The 22,914-nt window shown below is 52.5% G+C and overlaps 1 protein-coding gene across 1 annotated transcript in view; it reads left to right on the plus strand.

Moving 5' to 3' along the window:
• Positions 1-646: 646 nt before the first annotated feature.
• LOC123853585 (protein shisa-6) overlaps positions 647-22,914 on the plus strand; it is a 138,186-nt gene continuing 115,918 nt past the window's right edge. The window contains exon 1 of the mRNA XM_045888155.2: positions 647-1,284. Coding sequence (XP_045744111.2) covers positions 647-1,284 — 638 coding nt within the window. The remainder of the gene's footprint in view (positions 1,285-22,914) is intronic.

Genomic DNA, 22,914 nt, shown 5'->3' on the forward strand with positions numbered 1-22,914 from the left:
CCGCCGCCGCCTCTGCAGTCGCAGCCGGGCATGGTGAGTGAGTGAGGGCCGGCCGCCGCGCGCCCCCCGCCGCAGCCCGCTCCGTCCCGGGGACTCAGCCCGCGGCGGGAGCGCGCTGCGGGGTCGGTGGCCCGTGCGCCCTCGGTGGGTGGCCGGCGCGCGGCGCCGCCGGGCCCCGTCTCGCCCGGGCTCCGCGCCCCGCGGCCCCGAGCCCCGCTCCTCGAGGGCTGCGCGCTCCCGCCCCGCCCGCCCCGCCCCGCCCCGTGACCGGCTCCCCGTCTCGTCCCGCAGGACCCGCCCGGACGGGACCACGCCGCCGCCGCCGCCGCCGCCGCCGCCGCCCGGAGCCGCGCTTCGGGTCCCGCCTGAGCCGCGCCGCCGCCGGCGGGGGATGGGGCTGCCCGGGAGGCGCGCCGAGCCCGCAGGGGGAGCGCGGAGCCGGCGCGCAGCGTGAGCGCCCGAGCAGCCCGCGCCGGGCCGGTCCGTGCGCACCGCGCGCCGCCGCCGCCGCCGCCGCCGCCGCCGCCGCCGCCGCCGCGCCTCGATGGCGCCATCGCCCCGGCGCCGCTGACCGCCCGCGCCGCCGCCTCGGCCGGGGAGCGGCCTGCGGCGGAAGCCTGCCCGCGCCCTCCCGCCCGGCCCCGCCATGGCGCTGCGGCGCCTCCTGCTGCTGCCGCTGCTGCTCTCGCTGGAGCCCCTGCACCTGCCGCCCGGCGCCCGCGCCGCCCGCGGCCGCGCCGCCAACCGGACCCTGAGCGCCGGCGCCGCTGCCGTCGGGGGCCGGCGGCCCGGGGGCGCCCTGGCCCGGGGCGGCCGCGAGCTGAACGGCACGGCCGCCCGGGCGCCCGGCGGCGCGGAGGCGGGGGGCCGGCGGGGGCAGCCCGCGGCGGCGGCGGCGGCGGCGGCGGCCGTCACCTACGAGACGTGCTGGGGCTACTACGACGTGAGCGGCCAGTACGACAAGGAGTTCGAGTGCAACAACAGCGAGAGCGGCTACCTGTACTGCTGTGGCACCTGCTACTACCGCTTCTGCTGCAAGAAGCGCCACGAGAAGCTGGACCAGCGCCAGTGCACCAACTACCAGAGCCCCGTGTGGGTGCAGACGCCCAGCACCAAGGTGGTGTCGCCGGGGCCCGAGAACAAGTACGACCCGGAGAAGGACAAGACCAACTTCACGGTCTACATCACCTGCGGGGTCGTCGCCTTCGTCATCGTGGCCGGTGTTTTTGCCAAGGTCTCCTATGACAAGGCCCACCGCCCTCCGCGGGAGATGAACATCCACAGGTGAGAGCGAGTGCGCGCGCGGCCGCGCGGTGCCGGTCCCCGGGCCCCCGGCCTCCCGCCGAGCCTCCCGCCGCCGAGCCTCCCGCCGCCGAGCCTCCCGCCGAGCCTCGCCCCTCCTAACGTGCGTCCCGGGTCCTCAGCACCAACCACATCGCTCTAACTCTCTGAGACCGGTTTCTCCCTGGCTTCCTTGACATGCAGATAAATCACAGCTTTCTTATTCCCACCATTTCTTCAGAGTCCAGAACGCGTGCTTTGGTGGTAGGGGGATTACGGGGCAAAGTAAGGATCAGTGGAGTCCATGAAGTTTGAGCCTAGGAGTTTTACAAATAATATAACCCTGGATGGGAGGGGGCGGGGGGGGTGGAGGGTGGGGTCCCGGGTTCAGTTTTCAGGGCAAGTGGGCACTCTGGCGGTAGGCTCCTCTTGCCTTTGGTTTTCTGAGTCTAACCAGCACATCCTCTTCGGTCTAGGATATTGAACAATGTTGGAACCTTCCAGGAGGGAGTAGCAAGTTATTTAGTATAAGCTGCGTGTTCCCTGTGTGGGACTGGGGGCGGTATGGAAGGGATGCCTCCCGGGTAAGAAGGGGTAAAGATTTCTCCATTCCATGTTGACCAAAGGCAGATGGTGTCTCTACACTGCCTCTTGCCCAAGCGGGATGCTTATTTTCCTGCCGAGACTGGAGGACTTGGTCTTTCAAACCCTGTTGGCAGAACGCTCTGAGTTAACGTTCTTGCTGTGTTAAGCCCAGTGGGCAGCTTTTACTGCTTACACTGGGGGTGGGTGGGTGGTGGTGGGGTAGCCTCCTCCCAAAACTTATGCCAAGAGCTCAAAATATGGCAGTGCTTGGCCCCACCCTGACCGCCACCCACCCCACCCACCCTGGCTCCCAGGGAGTCCTTAGGGAAGTCAGAGCCCAGAGAACAGGAAACCAGACTCTTCACAAGGCAGGGACCGATGCACCCAGGGGAGGCAAAGTTAGCTCAGCTTCCAGTCCCCTCGTGATGATGAACGGCTGGATTTGGTTCAGCAGAGTCTTCCAGGGAACAAATCCTGCCCCAGGACATGCCTCCATTTTTGGCACATGGTGTTAGCACTGTCCCGGTAACCAGGACCCCCTCCCCCCGACCAGTCCTGCTTCTGAGTGTGCCAAGCAGGCCCCCACCCTGAACCACACAGCTTAAGCTCATTTCTATTCTTTCGGCCTGAAAGCCTTCTTCCCTTGCTGCTGTGGACATTAATCAGCCGGACCCTGATGAAGAGAAAGGCAGATAGAAATTTCTGGGCATGATTTTTTTTTTTTTCCCCTTCCTTTGAAGGTGTTGAGAAAAGATGATACTCTCTGGCAGGTTTTATTGAGTCAAACGCAGGACGTGTGGGTATTTCAATAGTGACATACATAGTTGGGTGTTAGAACTGGGTGCTTCCAAAAGCAGACCCGTGTATAATCCACACTCATCACCCTAAGGTGCCACCGTCCCCCAGTCCCCCCCATCTTTTTTTTTTTTTAAGATTTTATTTATTTGACACAGAGACACAGCAAGAGAGAGAGCACAAGCAGGGGGAGAGGGAGAAGCAGGCTCCCCTCTGAGCAGGGAGCCCGATGTGGGGCTCGATCCCAGGACCTGGGATCATGACCTGAGTGGAAGGCAGACGCTTAATGACGGAGCCACCCAGGCATCCCCCCGTCCCCCATCTTATCTTTTAGGTAGTGAGTCTGTGCCTGGCTGGTCCCTGGCACGGATGGAGGAATTGTGAGAAATGGGGTGCGGTCAGTCCATGTCTCCTTTGGGTCTGGTCTGGTGAAGGGTTCTCGCTCTTGGTTCACCCTGGAAAGCAGAGAAGGCATAGCCTGTGGGAAGGCACCTTCCAGAAGCAGATGTACCTGGTCCTTATCGTTCCTCTACCTACCTCCAGGGCCCAGAGTCTTGCTTCTCTTCACCTTCTCCTGGCCTCCTGGCCTCTTATCCCACCTTCCCCTGCTGGTTGATTCCCACCAACCTTTCTCTTGGTTTCTTTCTTCTCTGAGCCGCCCCCTACCCTGCCCTTGCCACCACCCTACTGAATGTATTCATCATCACCTGGGAGGATACTGATGATGGTCTTTGGATGCTGGCGCTGGCCTCTGTTCTACTGGTTTGTGACCCTGGACATGTCACTGTCCCTCTGGGTGTTTTCTCCCCTCCTCATCACCTCGAGCCCTCCCCCGACCCCAGACTAGGGTGACTCGTTTGAGTACAGGTATGTGGCTCAGGGACTGGTGATGGTGTTGGAGCAGTTTCTCTCTGGGGTCGGGGAAGGAAGGTAACTGTGGAAGGGAGCTGAGTCCAGCCTCAGACCATGATGTCAACATGGGATGTTTCTCCCTCAAATTCACCTCCTGATTTTATTCAGTTCACAGATTCTCTGCTGGCAGCTGCAGTTTCGCCTGCTGGGTGCTTTGGAAACCGACATACTGGTGCCTTTTTGGTGGGGGGGAGTGCCTGTCTCTGTGTTTGGGGGAAGGGGACAGAGCATGAGCCATCCTTCGAGGACACTCCATGAGCGACCTTGGGCAGGGGGTGGGGGGGAGGTGGAACTCAGCGTCCAGTTCTGGGTGCCTCGGGCACAACAGCATCCCACCTCGACCTCTCCCCTCCCCGGGGCGGGTCAGGCTGAGCGTGCACATGGCAGGGAGCTGCTCCCCGACTCCTGGGCGCGTTCCCACGACGCATCTCAATTCTCTCACACTTCACAGGTCACCGCTTGCCATTCCGGTGGGTGGGGAGGGGGTTCCGTGCAGAGGGTCTCTTTGGGAACCGGAGTAGGGAAAAGGGAAGAGAGAACTAGTCCCACCTCATGAGTTTGCCTTAGGGAGAGTGGGGAGGAGGAAAGGGTGCACCCTCGCCAGGGGTCAGTGGAAGAAGTGGGCTGTGTGTATGGTGCCAATATGCCTTGAAATAGTTCAGCAGAGACATTTCCTTTCTGGAAAGGCGAAGGATTTATTCCAGCGAGCGATCCTGTCTCCAAAGATGGGAGCTGGGCAGGCAGGGGCTGGGTCCGAGGGAGGAGAACGGCCTCATCGGAAGGGATGTTTGTGGGAGGGTTAGGAAGGGGTCGAGGGGAGGCTTCTGCCCTGAGATCAGCCATCTGCCTCCTCCTTGTGTCCCCAGGCTAGCCAGCCCTCCGCTTGCCCGTGGTACACATTCCTTAGAGCCCAGCTTCCTTTCAGGGCTCCGGCCCCCGCAGGGAAGAACAGGTTTAGTCTTTTCCAGAAGTGATTAGACCTTCTTGCCATCTTGTTTCTGTGTGAGAAGTCAGTGTCTGTCGGGGAAACTCTCAGCTCTCTGGTGACGTGAACAGAGGATCAGTCACACTCGGCTGGACCCCAGGGAGCAGGAAGAGATGGACAGCCCGAGGGACCAAAGGTTGAGCTGTGCTCTGGATCTGGGGAGCCACTGGACTTGGGGTGCCCACCTTTCCCTGCCGGGGCTCTGTTTCCCACCCGGATCGCTACCTCATTTCTCCTATTCACCTTCCCCGGACTGAAGCTCAAGCTGATAACCTGCAGGCATGCCCCAAGTTTAATGCTTCCTGAGCCTGAGCCGTTCCTGCATTGCTTCCTGGGGCTGTTTATTCGCCAGGGCTGCGATGTTCTCCCCGGGGGGCAGGGGCTTCGGCCCAGGAAATGGGGCCCTAGGAGCTGTCTCACATTCAAACCTGTTCCCTCCTCCTCACCTGGAGGTGATTCATTAGTGTCCTGGAGATGAGACTCTCCAAGCGAGAAACTCTGGCTTTTTTTTTTTTTTTAGTGGCTACTTAGCAGCCGGGGCAGGAAGCTGTTAGGGTGCTCTGGATGTAGTTGGTGGAGGCAGGGCTGCCTTGGGTCCCCCCACTCTAGAGGGATGGAGGGGATGGAGGAATTTGGGGTGGGGGTTCATGCTCAGGGTTGCGGGCAGAAGAACCTGAGCCAGATGCGGCCGGGAAAGAGGAGAGGTGTCAGGAAGCGACCCGACAGCCATCAGGGGGGTCCTTTGTCTTTGGACTCCTCCTCAGCTTGTTTCTAGAGGAATCAAGAGAACACTCTGTTCCACCTTTTCTCCCTCTAGAAATCCATGGCAAACCCAAAGAGGCCTGTTATGGGCTGCCTGACTACATCGCTGCAATAACAGGACCCCTTTGCTGGCTGATTCCGCGAATTCTCTTCCTGGATTCGCAGGCTATGAATTGTCACCGCATCCCCAAACACTCCCATTTCTTAGAGCACTGCGAGCTCACTATAATGAATTGATCTAAACAGAGAGTCAACTTGTTTTTTACTTCAAATAGAGCAGTTGGAAGGACAGGGGAAAAAAAAAAATCTTGCCTTGGACTGAAGGTCTGAGCCTTGCTTGTTTTCTGTTGCTTTGGAGGGAAGAAAAATGCATGCAGGGAAAGCAGGGAAATTGTAGAAGAATTTAAGGAGGCTTATGGAAGAGGGGTTAGGGAAGGACACCAGGAAGACAGGAAGAGGCAAAAATGGCTAAAGGAGGGAGGCAATGGGGTGAGAAGCGGATGCGGTGCCTGGGTCCTGGGCTACACGCAAATGCCTTCGATTCCACAGAGGAGCCCCGCTCACCTGCTGGGGGGCGAGATATGTCTCAAGCCATATAACGTAAGCCTCTAAGGTGGGGATTACCTTGGACACATAAGGCCGGCAGAGTTCATTCTTGATTGAGCAGGTCAGCTGTGCAAACTGCTTTTCCAGAATCTGGCACGTTGACAGTTCTGTCTGGTCTGTTGCTTTACTGTCTTCTTGTCCTCTTGCACCCCACCCCAGCCCAGAAGGCAGACACATGTGTCTTCCTTCCCCACCCACAGCCGCACCCCAGGCTCCGAGCACGTTCCTCGGGAGGAATCTGCTGCTAAGATAATAAGAGTTCGCCCACAGTTGCTAGATTGCCAAGACCCAGGTGGAGGAAAAGTCCAATTCACTGTTTTCAACCTATTTTAATGAGAGATCAGATTGATTTGGCAGTTGATTTCGATCCAGGGGTTTGGACAGCTGAAGAAGTAAGCTGATGGAAAGAGGTTAATTCACCAGCCCCGGGCAGACACGTCCACGGAGGATCCAGAGTAGAAGGGAGCTATACCAAAGGAGGCTTCGTCCTTCCCCCTGCACTGCCCGATTTCTCCGGGGCCTGGCAGCATCGATTGCCCGTAGATCTTAACATTTCTGGCTGCCTTTCCATAGTGAGAGGAATCCCCCACTCCAGGCTGGAAGGGGCAGCCAGCCACTGGCCATGGGATGTCACCCCTCCGCCCCATGCGATGTGCTGCATAATCTGTCTTTAGGATTATGGCAAACTCAGGTGCATCTTGTCTTACAATCTTGGTTTTATCCCTTGACGACGTCCATCCTGGGGAACCACAAAATTGCCTTCCAGACTTGCGGGTGACATGTCTCAGATTGTCCATGGGGAAGGGACTCTATTAGAGCCTGGGTTAAATTTGTTTTTTAGGGCGCCTGGGTGGCTCAGCTGGTTAGGCGACTGCCTTCGGCTCAGGTCATGATCCTGGAGTCCCGGGATTGAGTCCCACATCGGGCTCCCTGCTCAGCGGGGGTTCTGCTTCCCCCTCTGCCCTCTTCCCTCTCGTGCTCTCTGTCTCTCATTCTCTCTCTCTCTCGGATAGATAAATAAAATCTTTAAAAAAAAATTTGTTTTTTAAATATCTTCCGATGAGATTTTTTTTTCTCCCCCTCTTTTCTCTGTTTTGGGAAACTCCAGCCCATTATTTTTCCCTGAGTCACATTTCTGACCTCATGTTTCTAGTAGGTACTGCGGATGGGGAAGAGGGCTTGGTGCAAGGGTTTACCCATAAACCCTCAGAGGGTCTCTGTCCCTTGGCTTTGAGCAGGCTTATTTCACACCTGTTCAGGATAGATTGCTCCCCCTGTCGTTCTTCTTCTTTTATCTTTAGAAGTAAAACCAAATCGTCCTGAAAAGGCAGAGTAATATAGTTATCCTTGAACAGCACAGGTTTGAACTGCGTGGGTCCACTTACACACAGATTTTTTTTTTTTCAGTTTTATTCTGCATTTTTTTTTTTTTTAACGTAGGCTCCACGCCTGACGTGGGGCTCAAACTCACGACCCTGAGATCAAGAGTGACATGCTCTCCGGACTGAGCCAGCCAGGCACCCTCAGATTTTTTTTTTCCCCAAAAAATACAGTGCAGAACTGTAAACGGGTTTTCTCTTAGGATTTTCTTAACATTTTCTTCTCTCCAGCTTAGTTTATTCTAAGAATACTGTATATGCTACACGTAAGGTACAAAATATGGGTTGGCTGCCGTGTTATTGGGAAGGCTTCTAGTCAACGGTAGGCTATTAGTAGTTAAGTTTTTGGGGAGTCAAAAATTATCCTTGGATTTTCAACTGAATGGGGGGGCGTTGTCGCCTCTAACCCCTGCCTTGCTCAAGAGCCAACCATACGTTTTATTATTTTGTCATCATCATAGAATTGTAGAATTTTTATTGCAGGCCAGTCATGTAGCCTAACTTCCTGATTTTATAGATGAGGCGATGCCCGGGGAGGCCCAGATCACAATGTCAGGGGTCCCTAGCTGGTGGGTGGTGAGCTAGACCCGGAAGCTGGGGGTGGGGCCTGCGTCCTGGGCCCGCCCACTTTCCTGCTCAGGTGCAGCTCAGCGGTGAGCGCCCATGATGGCTTCCCTTTATGCACCTGTTTCTCAATGGCCACCAGAGAACTTCCAGATGTTTAGAGGTGTGAGTGAGGGTCTTCTCCCCTATATCGCTTCCCTACATTGCTTTGGTACTTCCTCATTCAGTTTGATCATCCCCTAAAATGATTTCTCTCCGTCTTCCGGGGCCCCCTTGCAGTTTTCTCCAGGTCCCTTTGCAAAGGGCGATAACCTGATCAAAGCATCATCCTTCAAATAAGATCTGAGGGATGCAGAGCACTGAAGAAGGGGAATGCAATGAAAGCCAGAAAGTTGTGAACCATGGTAAGGGGCCACCGAGTAAAACTGTGGGCTGACCTCTGTAATTCAGAATGTGGGTGCTGAATGCTTTCTCTCTCTCCCAGAGATGGGGTTGGGGGGAACGCTGAGACTTACCAGGTTCAATGAGTTTTAGTTTTGCCAGAGACCACCAGAGACCTCCAGGCTCCCTGTGGCCCAGGGTGGGGAGGATTTCACCTTTGTCCTCCAGGATGGCTCCCCGCATATCTGACAGCTCTCTGAGCAACAGAGGTACCAGCCCTTGCCCCTTCTCAGTGCTGGGGCATGACCCCACAGGGACAGGGTGGATACAAGGTGAGGGGTCCAGAGAAGCTTCTAGAAGGATGCTTAATGAAGCTGGAGATTTAGGTCCAGCCATTCTGTGAAATTCATCTCGATGGCATGAGATTTGGGGCCCGTGTCCTGCAATGTGCCTGATCGTAACTTTGAAAGAACCAGGACGTGCGTATCCTAATGTGTCCTCCTTCCAAGCAGTCACCCTGGGAGGCCCTATGCTGCCTCTTCTCCAGAAAATGTTGCCACAGTTCCTCTCCTGGAAGTGTTCTCGGAGCCCATGGCATGTCATCTTGAGTCTCCGTAATGGCACAGATTTTTATCCTCTTAGGGCAGATCTGATTCTTGTAAGCAGCGATGAGTCACGGGGCTGAGGTCGATGAATGGGGTAGGTGATCGGCCAGTTATTCGCAGACATAAAGAGTGCCTCCAGTAATGAGACCTGCTCTCCTGGGAGCCACGGCCGCTGTCCCCAGAGGCTGAGCCCAGAAGAGGCGTTCCAGTAATGAACACTGGCCCTGCAAAGCCGAGCCGGGCTCACCACGTTGGCCACTTTGCAGAGACCACTCTGCACACAGAAGGGTATCACCAGCCCTCAGAAAATCAGCTTCATGTCCTACCAGCGTGTCAGGGGCAGACAGGGGAGGCACTGGGAAAAGAAAGGAGTCGAATTTGCAGGAAAGAGTTCAAATAACTGCCCAGAAAGGGAGAACCAAAAAAAAAAAAAAAAGAATGTCCCACATTTCTTCACGAGATAAGTAGGCAGATAGCTCAATTTAGATTCCTAATTTGATTCTGAGGGTAGAGGGACCCAGTTTCTTGGGGATGCGTGGGGCTGGGCTTGGGGTCAGAGCTGGAGGGTCTCTGCGCCCTCCCTTCTGTCCATGTGGATGCCATCACCTCTGCGATCTGGCGTTCACGTGAGGTCCCCATTGGGGCCAGACAGCCATCGATGAGGTAGAAATGTTTGCACGCGCAGGGAGGTGGGGCTGCCAGTGAGCATGGCCCCGTAGAGTCCCAATGAGCATTTACTGCGCTCTCCTACCCCTCCCCCACCCCAGAGTGCATGCGTGGGCTGGGGCACAGCCTCTGGCCCCGAAGACCTCCTAACGGGCACTCTTGGACCCTGGGAGGAGTCAGCCCTTCTCTGTGGCTGGGGAGCCCCCTTCCTCTGCTCAAAGGTCAGGATAGGGGGAAGTCTGTTTCCCGGAAGCTTACACAGCTCCGTCAGCTGTGCACCTGCAGAAAGCTGGCCTTGAGGAGGGCCAGAGGCCTCAGTGAGCAGGGGGGAGGGGGCTCAAGGTCACGGGGATGAAACAGGGAGGGTGGTAGGGAGAGGCTCTCGAGAGCTCTCAGTCTCCAAGGCTTCCTCTGGGCCTGGAACCCTCCTATGCACTGGCCACAAACTGTCTCACTGCATCCTTCCTTCACCCTCTGGGGATCCGTGCCCATTGAATGGCCGAGGAAATCAACTCAGAGAGGCTTAGTAACTTGCCCAAGGTCACACAGCTAGAACATTGCCAGTCTCCGTCTCCTTGGGGGGCCAGCCGGTTCTCACCTTCCCAGATGTAAACGGGTCAGTGATGCTCAGATGCCTTGAGAAAGCAAAGAACCCTCTGCCTTGTGCCCTGGCATGGGTTATCGTGCTGAGAAATGGGGGCACCACTGCCCTACAGATCAGGGTACAGCAGAGCCGGGCAGGTGGCCTCGCTTACGTTACCTGCAGGGCAAGAGGCCACCGGGGCGGAGCAAAGGCCTGTTTTCTTTTCTTTTCTTTTCTTTTCTTTCCTTTTTTTTTTTTTTTTAAAGATTTTATTTATTTGACAGAGAGAGAGCACTACGGGGGGGGCGGCGTCAGGCAGAGGGAGAGGGAAAAGCAGGCTTATTTTCAAGAACGGATCCTGTTGGCTGAGGATGGTGAAGGCAATACGAAGAAAACGTGAAAAAACAAAAGCGAAGCAAAACATCCCGATTCCAGTGGAGGAACAACAGCAGTGAAAACAACAAACCTTTACCGTATTGGTAGAACCCCCGGGGCGATTCTGCAGGAGTCCCAGCTCCGGAGAGTAATAGAGGCGCTAGGGAGAGGAAGTGATTTGGGGCCGAGAGGATGTGGACCTCGGGCCATTCCCAGTTTTAATTACTGAGACCTGCAGCTCACAAACAGCTCCATTTATCACCCCCCCCCCCCGCCCCATTTATGATTTGTGACACAGTGTACTCAAGACAGAGTTTCGGCCGGCTCCTTGCTGATTACTGCTCTGGTCCTGTGCTTTCCCTGTTTAGTTCTCCCAGCTGTGTCTCCTAATTCCTCATGCTTTCCAGGTGTTTCTCTGTTTCTTATGATCTCAAAGCCCCTGTCCTGAAAGGCACGCTCGAAGGAAGGCATCCCGGGGAATCTTCAGCGCCCCGGGCTTTACTCCCAAACTTCTGTTGTCCCGGTCAGTGGTGGTGGTCATGGCCATGGTGGTGGTCGGTGGTGGGGCTTGCACTCCCTGGCCTGTGCCGCCCAGGGCAGAGTCCCTGATTGAGGGGGGCACTCACCTGATTGAGGTGGGGGTGTGGGAACAATTTCCCTAGCTCTCCCCAGGGAGGGGGAGTTCCTGGGCACCATTTCCAGTCCCCACCCCGGCTCAGACCCATACGGGTCAGAGGAACAGGAGAACCCTTGTTCCTCCTTGCCCAGGGCCACTGTCCCCACCTCGAGACCATGGAGGCCGAGTTTCAACCAGGCCCTGGGTGGCTACAACCTTGGCCCCGCTCCTCGGGCGTTTGGGAGAGAGGAGTCGCTGCTTTCTGCAGGCTTCCCAAACACTCATTATTCCTTGCATTTTTGGCATTTGGTCTTGTGTACTGTTCCCATTAGCTCCAGCATTAAAGTCTCATTACTTAGGACATCTGTCCTCTGGACATATTCGTGGCTCCCTTAGCCAAATGTCCTCTTCTGGGAGGGATGCTTTCTGCTGTGTCCCCTCTTGGATCTTCCTTTGGTCTTGCTGGCCCAGGGAGGAAGGATTTGAACCCAGGAGGGCTTGCGGGGGAGTGGCTGTTCATTTTAAGTGGCGCCTGAGAGTGGGTTCCGGAGCCCACCCATCCCCTCCCTTTGAAGGTCTTGGGAATGCAGACCCTTGCCCTCATCCTTAGGGGTTGGGCGGGGATGGGCACTGGTGTCCACCTCTCAGGCACCAAGGCTGCTCTGGGCCCCGTGGAAGAATCGGGATTCCAGCTACCCAGTTGGACTAGCAGCCGGCCCTCTGTGACTTTGACTGCATACCGAGAAGTTTGCTCAAACTTTCCCAGGGGATGATCCCTCCCCCACCCAGAGGTGTGGGGGGGGGCACTCTTGATATGACGGGAAATCATACAGCTTTTCCATTCTCAGATAATCAGCAGGCAGTGCCTTGCCCACCTCTGGGCCAGCGTCTTCTCCCCCAGCCTCAAGCATTCACAAAGAGAATTGGATCTTTTAGCAGAGGATCTGTCAGCTTCTCTCTCCCTCCCTCTTTCAAGTCCCATCATTAAAATGTTTCTTCTCCTTCCTTTTGGTGTCTTTGTCCGCTGTTGCTTGTTTCTCCCATCTGTCCTGCTTTTTTGATCCCTCTTCACTTCCGTTGGGTTGTGTCCCTTTGCTCTCTCTCCCTCCGGCTCTCCTTCTTGAACTTGTCCTGCTGTAACTTCATTAAACTGCATCGATTTCAGACTCTGCTAATTCCGCATGTATCCAAATCGGACCTGGGTGAGGTTGTTTTTCTTTCCTCTGTCTGATAAAAATCTGTGATGAACAGATTAATGGCTCAGACAAGACTGCAAAGATTGCGCAGGACACACAGACCACGCGGAAGGACAGATTTTTCAAGCAGGCTCTTCATAGGTCCTGGCATGCTAATTACCAATCATTCTTATCTATTCATTGAAGTAGCTCTCCAAAGATCAATTTTTTTTTTTCTAGCCTAGTTTGTAATCCTGCAATGGCCCGGGAAGCAGTAAAAATGCATTTCCTTTAGAGTGTTTTAGAATTTCCATGCCCATTTCATTGATTGGGATTAGCCTGGTCCCGTTTCTGGTGAATTGGTGATGCTTGACCATAGGCTGCCTCGAATTCCCTTTTTAATTCCCTCTGGGGGCTCCTGCTAATTGCCTCTCTTGTTTCTTTTCTTTTGTATTGCCCTGAGTTTTTAGAATCCGGAAACTCTCTCTCTTTCGGCTTTGGGAACTCTGCTATGGGTTCTGCCGCAACCCAAAAGGTTCACCTCGTTCCCTCTTGCCACAGGATGAGACCCTAGACACCAGGGGTTAGGAACCTGAGGTTTCCTGGGAGCTGAGATAAGAGGCAGGCTAATCCCACCTTGGGTCAGCTTCTGTCGCCATGCCCTTGGGTGAGGCCCTTGGCCCCGACTTTAGTCTGTTAGCCTGGCTGTGGGATGGGGGCTATCAAGTTGTGGAGGTGTGCTCTTCTCTGGCCCCATTCTGATCTCAGCATCCTTGGGAGGTTGAGGCAAGCAGACTATACATCCGTACGGTCAAATCCAACTGCCCTGGGAGAAAATGCATTTTCCTTGCACACTCCCTTCAGGTAAGAATGCTGTCTGCAAATGGCCTCCAGTGATTGCTTGTTTTTAGCATCTTAAACTCATAGAATCTCTTGGGTGAAAGGGACTTAGGAGGTGTTTTAGTCCTCCCATACATGTGCATCGAGACCTGGGCTCTCTCCATTCCTGGAGCTGTCCATTAGGTTGTTGGGACATAATTCTCGTTAATTCTTATGGGGAGCCAACATTGACTTCTTGGCATGAGGCATACCGAGTGGGGCAACCCAGAGGAAATGTATCCTTTCTTCTGGAAGACAAGAAGATTTCTTTCTCTATGAAGATAGCAGGGCATGCCCCCTTCAATCTCCCTTTTTCTTGGATAAACTCATCCCTAGTTATGAGTCTGTTCCTCACAGGACACGCATTCAAGTGTTCGTGCCCGTGTGAAGGAGGGTCACATAGAAATGGGCTTATAAATCTCTAACAGAACCCCCAAGTGACATTGCCAAGAGCAACGTGCAGATCTCAGTCATTCAGGCACCTCGTAAACATCTGAAGGTTCCTTTTGGGAAATTGGTTGGTCTCCAGGGCTAGGCACCTGTCCGTCTCCCCGACCATGATGTCAGGATGACACGTGTGTTTGCTTGTCTTGTTCACACCTGTATTTTACGCTTAGAGTAGTGCCTGGCACAAGGTGGGTGCTCAGGTAATGTGGGTGAACGAATAGGTGGTTTAAGTAATTAAAATGGGGAGGATATCGGGTGGTCTTTATGTGTACCCCACTCTTCGGATGGTTGCGTTGACGCGAAGATACTTGAGCTTGGAAATGCCAGTCATGTTTATGCTCTTTTAAAAATTTTTTTTATTCTTTTAAAGATTTTACTTATTTATTTGACAGAGACACAGTGAGAGAGGTAACACAAGCGGGGGGAGTGGGAGAGGGAGAAGCAGGCTTCCTGCGGAGCAGGGAGCCCGATGCGGGGCTCGATCCCTGGACTCTGGGATCATGACCTGAGCCAAAGGCAGACCCCTAATGACTGAGCCACCCGGGCACCCCTATGCTTTTTTTTTTTTTTAAAGAAGGAAGGAAGGAAGGAAAAGGGAAGTAGGAAGAATGAAGGAAAAAAAAGACAAAACTCCAGCTGAATCCTTTGCAGCAAACGTTGCCCTGGCCAGTGTGATGCGTTTGCTCTTTTATGCCCTGCTGGAATCCTGATTTGTTTTGCTCATGATGTGAGTCTCCTTGCTTTTTGGTGGTACTTTATCTTGGAGCTTCCTCGTGGTCTAGCAGAAGCACAGTTTGTGACAGCCTCGCAGAGAGGAACAGATTGGCTGTCTGTTTGCACTTGGTTGTCGGAGGCCAGGTTCAGGGTTCAGGGAAGACTGCTGTGTGACCAGAGCCATGCCTGTCCTGAGGCCTGAGTGGAAAAGACCAAACGTGGGTGGTCCCTTCCAGGACGACCTGTGGCCAGAGCGTGCCAGGTGGCTCCCTGTTCACACCCAGACTTTTGCTCATCTGGCGCCGTGGAGTCAGTCCCCCGGGATGCCCCTCTTCCACCCATACTTCTCTTGTGGTCCTGTGGGCTGAGCCTGTTGCAGACACGAGGAGGTTGTCTCTGGATTTATTTATTAATCAAATATTTACATAGCGCTTCCTGGTTGCCAGGTCCTAAGTGCTCTACGAATATTAACTCATTTAATCTTCGTAATAACTCTTAAGAGGTAGACATTCTTTTTGGCCTTACTATTTCAGCTCTATTTTTTCAATGAGGAAACAGAACCACCGGGCACTTACGTAACTAACTGGTGATCGCCAGTGTGCTAAGTGGTCAGCGTTCCCACCCAGGGACTCTTGCTCCAGCCTCCCCACGAGGCTACCCCACCTTCATTTTGCCTCAGCCGTGGATTTCGGTCTGTGCACCAATGCCAAGAAAACAAAAGAACAAAACCAGTGGCAGGTACATCTGTTAACTCCCGTGTCACCCGACTGCCCACGCTGACGAATCGTGGGGAGCATTTTTGTTTTCCCCAGTTCGAAGTGGTGGTCATCCTCGGCCCATCAAGGTCTTTGATTCATTCTCAGACAATCCAGATATTTCTGGAAAGTCTAGGCTTGGTGTTGACGCTATCCAGTTTCCCACTCCCGGGTAAATTTTCACATGATCCATGAGGCCAGGAACGCAGTGTGTGGAGGGGATGCTCTGAAGGGCAGACGGGGGTGCCCCAGAGGAGGCACGTCTACGTTCCGCCTGGCTCGTGGCTGGCCGTCACGCGACAGACCCCCAACAGGTGCCCGTCGGGATGGAGCAACGTGCCCTGCTTGCCTGGAAAGCAAAGCAGGCGGGCCGAGCCTTCCCTCCCTGGGTCCCGCGGTGTTCATTGGCCGCGATGAATTCCGATTGTGCCCGGGGACAACTCAGACCCCCAGAACAGCTCAGTGCAGATGCACAAACATTGTTACCACAACAAAGGAGATCTCCACACCCATTTGGAGCCTTTCTGTATGAGGAGAGTGGTCTTGTGCACACACAAAGCCAGCAGCTGTGTTTTTCAAGTGGACGTGAGAGAACCAGGAATAAGAACTAAACGAAGCCATTCTCCTTGGTCCGTGTTTATTAAAAATATATTCACTTTGATCGTCCGGAGTGCGTATTTTGGAGAATTAAAGGCATGCCGACTGCCCAGTAAACAGGTAGGAGGATGAGGTTACAGAGGACGCGCTAGCTCTTCCCAGCATCACACAAAAGCTCCGTTCTCTGGAATTCAGATAACCAGAATATTCGATTTAACTAGAATAGAATGTCCACATTCTACTTCTAGGACAAATACAAAAGTAGCCATCAGAGATTTACTTAAGGAGGAAAAAATTAAAAAAAAAAACAACAACCACCTTTCATGGTTCATCCTGCAGTTTTTACACGTATAGCTCCATTTTCCTAGAATAGTCTGCATTTTGCTTAGTGTTCTCCAAAGAGAGCTAAAGATTAGGCTGGTGGCCCTCTCATGGAACAAACTTGCACTCTTAAAAAAAAAAAATTAATTATATTCAGTATATTCTACTTAACTAGGCAGGAATGCGTTGAGAAAATTCTTCAAGCTCAAGAGTGTTCTCATTAGTCCTCAGGAGTAAGAACATTAACCAGAATAGCTTATCCATGGAATAGTTGATCTGTTTGGCCTTTTATCATACCTACCCAACAGCAGAAATGTCTTCCTACTCCTCTCGGAAAGCGTAAGGGCACAGTTAGGGGTCGAAGCGAGTCAGCTTGCCTTGCCCTTGGCAGAGAAAAGCTTACTGGACAGTGACCTTACTTCTTCCCCATCTGTGGCATTTATGTGGCTCGGAACTCCCAAGACAGAAACTCCACGAAGCCCAGGCACAGTGGCTTCTCACTGGGGCCTCGTGCAGAACGAGGGTCTTAGTAAGTGTGCTGGTGTTTTGCTCAGGACTTGGTGGGACAAAACAGTTGCCTGCTCAAAACAACGTAAAAACGTTCCAAGCGGCTGATGTTGATGACTCACGAAGGTTGCTAGAAATGGGTAGCTGAGCGGGAGCTGCTTCTCTTTGGGCCAATTTTTCCAGTAACGATTGAGCACTCTCTAGAACCTTGTGTTCAGAGATCATTAGAGGGATGCATTAGGTGGAGAAACAGATGTGACGGAGTGGATGAATGGATAATCTGGTGGTGTAAAGGCGGCCCTCTGTCTCTTAACCTACCCGTCGGTGGAATCTGGATTTACCGCCTCCTAGTTGTGTGCCCTCGGGCAAAATATAGCTAACCTTGCAAAAATCTTAGTACTTTCAGCAGTTAATTGTGGCTACTGATAGCATCTACCAAATCATGTCATTTTGAGGATTAGAGGTTACGGTGCATGTGAGAGTTTAGCATTGGTGTCTGGCACATAGTAATTGCTCAATCAGTGATAGCGGTCCATTTCCTAAGTCTTTGAGTTCCTGCTGAATTTCCCAAGCAGGCAAGGTCAGGAAGCAAAGGTATGAAGGTTTTATTTCTCTCTTGTCAAGGGGAATCACGTGCCCTTTTTAGAAAGATTCCATGTCTCTTGAATGCAGGTGGCAGCATGTCAAAATGTTGACTGGGCTTGGTCCCTGGTATCCAGATAAGTCAACACTTTGGGACGTTCAAACACATTTCCATTTCCTTGGGATTGCTGGCACTATTTTTTTTTTTTATTCTTATGTTAATCCCCATACATTACATCATTAGTTTTAGATGTAGTGTTCCATGATTCATTGTTTGTGCATAACACCCAGTGCTCCATGCAGAGCGTGCCCTCAATACCCATCACCAGGCTAACCCATCCTCCCACCCCCCTCCCCTCTAGAACCCTCAGTTTGTTTTTCAGAGTCCATCATCTCTCATGGTTCGTCTACCCCTCCGATTTCCCCTGCTTCATTCTTCCCCTCCCGTTACCTTCTTCTTCTTCTTTTTTTTTTCTTAACATACATTGCATTATTTGTTTCAGAGGTACAGATCTGAGATTCAACAGTCTTGCACAATTCACAGCGCTTACCAGAGCACATACCCTCCCCAGTGTCTATCACCCAGTCACTCCATCCCTCCGACCCCACCCCCCACTCCAGCAACCCTCAGTTTGTTTCCTGAGATTAGGAATTCCTCATATCAGTGAGATCATATGATACATGTCTTTCTCTGTTTGACTTATTTTGCTCAGCATAATACCCTCCAGTTCCATCCACATCGTTGCAAATGGCAAGATCTCATTCCTTTTGATGGCTGCATAATATTCCATTGTGTATATATACCACATCTTCATTACCCATTCATCTGTCGATGGACATCTTGGCTCTTTCCACAGTTTGGCTATTGTGGACATTGCTGCTATAAACATCGGGGTGCATGTACCCTTTCAGATCCCTACTTTTGTATTTTTGTGGTAAATACCCAGTAGTGCAATTGCTGGATCATATGGTAGCTCTATTTTCAACTTTTTGAGGAACCTCCATACTGTTTTCCAGAGTGGCTGCACCAGCTTGCATTCCCACCAACAGTGTAGGAGGGTTCCCCTTTCTCCGGGATTGCTGGCACTATTAACCAAGGTTTTCAAGCAGGTAAATCAGGGCTCTTGCTCCAAATTGCTCCTTTACTGATCGTTTCTCCGTGCCTAAATGTTAGCTGGCATTTGCTAAATTGGCCGACCCAGCTGGAGAGACCAGAAGGACTCACTGGCGCAAGTGGACCCAGCACGGGGCAGTGAGATGAACATAAGCAGCGGTCCCGTGAGCAAAAGGACACACAGACTCGGGTCACGCGCCCCGGATTTAAATTTCTCTTCCATCACATCCCAGTTCTAGAATCCGTCCGAGCCTCAGTTCCTGGTTAAGTATCGGGGTGGTACCACCTGCCAACGTCACGCAGGGTTCGAGTGGGTGTCATGGCGGATCAGGCAGGCGAGCGTGTGTAGAACCTGGTTAGTGCGGCACAGAGGTGAGGGGGTGTCTCAGAGATGAAGATGGTGAAGACACAGATGGGGGCTCCTGAGGACCCCTGAAGTTTCCTGGCCTGAATGCTCACAAACGACTGTTTTCCCTGCTCCGATTTGCTGCCCAGTTAATTTACTCTCCCCTGCTCGCCACGCATCCACAAAAGCCAAGGAATCCATGTGCCAAAGGGAGCGGCGAACCAAGGCCATGATCCAGGCAATTCAGGCAAAAAGCATGCTTTTGTTAGACATATCCTGATAGGGCAGCAAATGTGGTGCTGGGGCAGGGGAAGTTGGGAGGAGGACGATCAGCAAGATTCTTCAAGGTTTTTTTTTTAATTTTAATTTTAATTTTGATTTTAATTTTGATTTTATTCATTTATTTTTATTTATTTATTTATTTATTTATTTAATTATATTAAGTAAACTTTATGCCCAACATACGACCCTGAGATCAAGAGTCATATGCTCCACCAGCTGAGTCAGCCAGGCGCCCCAATTCTTCAGGTTCTTAAATGAGACGCTTGTGGGGGGCCGAGGGTGTCAGGTGGGGTTGGTCATTGGCTCGGAAACCCCCTCTGTCCTCGCTTGCCTGGCTCTGTCCTGCCCCCTTTGCCCCTTCCCAGTCTGAGCCCTCCCCCTCCCGGCCTCACTTTCCCTTTTGTTCCCTCCACCTACTTGTCCCTGCCCAGTTCTGACCCCTTGTCTGTGTCCCCTTCTCTCGTGTCCAGTCTCTGCCTCCCCCTCTGCCTCCCCCCTGCCTCTCTGTGGCTCTGAGTCCCTGCCTTACTCCCTCCACCTGTCTACTCTCCTTCCTTCTGCCCCCCTCTCGGACCTGGAAGTGGCTGCCCACTCTCCCCGTCCCACAAGCCCCGCCTCCCTGTTCCTCAGTGACCGATTTTCTTTCCCGTGGTTGGAAAATAGCTCAGGCCCTAACCCATTTCCTGGGGCGCATCCAGATTAATTAGGTGAGACTGGGATGGCACGTTTCAGAATTAGAATAATATTTATCAAGCACCCTGGGGAGAAGGGGATGGAAGATGGAGAGGAGCAGAGGAACGGGAACAAGGAAGGGAGGTCACGAGCTGAGGGGCTGAGGGAACGGGGTGTGAGGGGGGCTGCCAGAGGGCACCGCTCCTAAGGACACCGCCTGGAAATTAGGGCCACCTCTCCCCTTGCCAGAAGGTGGGGGGACCGGGAGCGTGTCCCTGGATACCATGCTCTTTATTAGGACCACACAGGGCAGGGACCTACCCTTAGAGAGCCTGCCTCTTCGGGAATACCTTCGCTAGTTGCATCCCTCCCCTTTGGCCGTGCTGCCCAGCTCAGCCCAGCCAAGCGGGCATCTGGAAAGGATACAGTGCAAGTCACCCTCTTCACGTGGAGACGGCCTAGCTGTACCCCAGGTAAAACTCCTTCTCCAGTTGCAAGCCAGACCCAAGCACACCGCTCTCCACCGAGCCTGATGGTCTTCAGAAAAGTATCTTTCCTCCACCCCTGAGTCCTCAGAGCCTGCGTCCTGCAGGGCTTCTCAGGGGCTGGGAGTCAAGAGCCCCCCCGTCCTTCGAGAGGGGAGCTCCGTTCGAAAATCTCATCTCCGCCGCATCTTCCTTGGCTGATGAGCCCCAGGGCAAATCTCCTCGGAAACTGCCACGGACACTGTCAGTGTGGACCTAAGCGGGGGATAGGAGCTGAAAACCCTACAAAGGTGGGGCCATGGCTGACCTTCACTCCTTCCTATGTTTATGTAACGTGGCCGGGCACGATACAGCGAAGGGCCCCGACAGACAGGCCCACTGCTTGGGGACCTTCCTTTCGGCATCTCCGGCCCAGCCCCATGTCTGATGCCAGTATGGGCTGCTCAGTAGATATCTGTGGAGCTGGACTGCATTGAGCCTTAATCAAAGACTGGCTTTCCCTCGTGCCACACAGAGGTAGCTCAGGATTTCTTAACCTCGCCACTGTTGACATTTTGGGCCAGATCATTCTTTATTGTGGGGGCTGGCCTGTTTAGCAGCACCCTTGGCCTCTGCTCACCAGAAGCCAACAGCACTCCCCTCCCCAGGCATGACTGCCAAAAATGTCTCTGGACGTTGCCAACTGCTGTCCCCCCTTGGGGGTGGGGTGCAGAATCACCATGGAGAAGCACCCATGGAGACGGTCTTGGCCTCCCCAAAGCAGTGGACTTAACCACAAGACCCCATCCCCCTTCACAGTCATCAGAGGGGTAGGAGTCTCTATAAAAACTTGAGAGGCAAGAAACCGAAAGAAAATTAATATATACTTTTTTTTTTTGGTAGTAGCAGCTTTATTGAAATGTAATGCACCTGCCATAAAATTCAACCTTACGTTTTCGAGTGTACAATTTGGTGCTTTCTCTACATTCCCCGAGTTGTCTAGCTATCCTTTGAGAACATGTTCATCTCCCCCAGAAAAAACCCCATACCTATTAGCATTCACTCCCCACTTTCCCCTCCCCCAGTCCCCAGTCAACAGAAATCTACTTTCCGTCTCTACGGATCTGCCTAATCTGGACATTTTCTGTAAATAGAATCCCATAACACGTGGTCTTTGGTGACTGGCTTCTTTCACTTAGCATGATGTGTTCAAGGCATTTATTAGTATATCGTTGCTTTTTCAGGCTGAATAAGGGGCGCCTGGGTGGCTCAGTCTGTGAAGCATCTGCCTTTGGCTCAGGTCATGATCCCGGGGTCCTGGGATCGAGTCCCGCATTGGGTTCCCTGCTCAGTGGGGAATCTGCTTCTCCTTCTCACCCCTATTTGTGCTTGCGCTCTCTCTCTCTCAAATAAATAAATAAAATCTAAAAAAAAAAAAAAAAAGGGAGAGTGAAAAAACCATTGTGTGAGTATTCCACATTTTGTTTATCCACTCATCAGTCGATGGACATCTGGGCTCTTCCCACCTTCTGGTGATTATTGGTGATGCTGCTAGGAACCTTCATAGACAGGTGTTGTGTAGACATGAGTTTTTATTTCTCTTGGGTCTCTACCTAGGAGTAGAATTGCTGGTCTGTAGGGTGACTGTATGTTTAACCTTTTGAGGGACTGCCCAACTCTACCAAAAGGCCTGCACCATTTTACCTTCCCAGCAGTAGTGAATGAAGACTCCCATTTCTCCACAGGCTTGCCAACACTTGGTATTATCCGACTTCTTAGTGATAGCTCTTTGAGTAGGTGTGAACGGATGTCTCATTGTGGTTTTGATTTCCATTTCCACGATAACTAATGATGCTGAGCTGCTTTTCATGTGCACCTTCTTTGGAGAAATGTCTTTTCTATCCTTCGTCCATTTTTAAATTGGGTTGTTTGTTGACTTTTATTGTTGAGTTGTGAGAGTTCTTTATGTATTCTGAATATAAGTCACCTCTCAGACACACGATTTACAAATATTTTCTCCCATTCTTCATGGTTGCGTTGCATTTTCTGGATGATATCCTGGGATGCAGACAGGTTTTTAATTTTGCCAGAGTCCAGGATTTCTACTTTTTTCTTTGCTTGCTCGTGATTTTGGTGTCATATATATGAAACCACTGTGAAACCTGAGGTCACAAAGATGTACTTCTATACTTTCTTCGAAGAGTTTACAGTTTCAGCTCTAATAATTAGCTCCATGATGCACTTTGAGTTAATTTTTGCATCTGGCGTGAATGAAGGGTCCAACTTCATTCTTTTGCATGTGGCTATCCACTTGTCCCAGCACCATCTGAAACTGCTCTTTCCCCGTTGAGTGATCTTGGAACCCTTGTTGAAAATCAATTGACCATAGACGTATGAGTTTATTTCTGGGCTCTCAGTTCTATTCCATTGGCCTACATTTCTGTTATAACTTTCAAGCTCCCTGTTTCCTTACCATGGGAACATGGTAGGAAAGTGTCTTTGATAACCAGAGGAACGAAGGAAATCAAGATAGCTTGCGTGGATTTGTGGTGACAAATACAGAAAATATTTATAACATTTTGGAATTCGAAGGGATCGAATTGGAAGGGTCATGTTTGTTTAAACCCTTTGTCTTGCTGATGGGGGAGAAAAGATCAGATTTCCATTTTAGAGGTTAGCAGAGCTGCCCAAAGTCGAACAGCTCATTTGGGATTAGGACCCAAATCTCTCAACCTTTCAGGGCGGTGCGTGCTTCTCATTCCCACACCCTGAATCTCAGGTCCCTGATCCGGACTCCGGGTCTGCCTGAACCTCCTTCGCCAACCTCGGGAGCTCCTGTGTTCTCCTCTCTGCTTGGTCCACCCCAGTGTCTGTTCCTCCCTTTTCAGCCGGAGAGATGAGAATGCCAGCCAGGGGAAAGCGTTTGGAACATCTGAAATTGCTATATAAATGCCCGTAAATGAT

The sequence above is a fragment of the Mirounga angustirostris genome, unplaced genomic scaffold (assembly GCF_029215605.1).
Source record: "Mirounga angustirostris isolate CCGP_5_RB_7025 unplaced genomic scaffold, mMirAng1.0.hap1 SCAF_17, whole genome shotgun sequence".
Classification (NCBI taxonomy): domain Eukaryota; kingdom Metazoa; phylum Chordata; class Mammalia; order Carnivora; family Phocidae; genus Mirounga; species Mirounga angustirostris.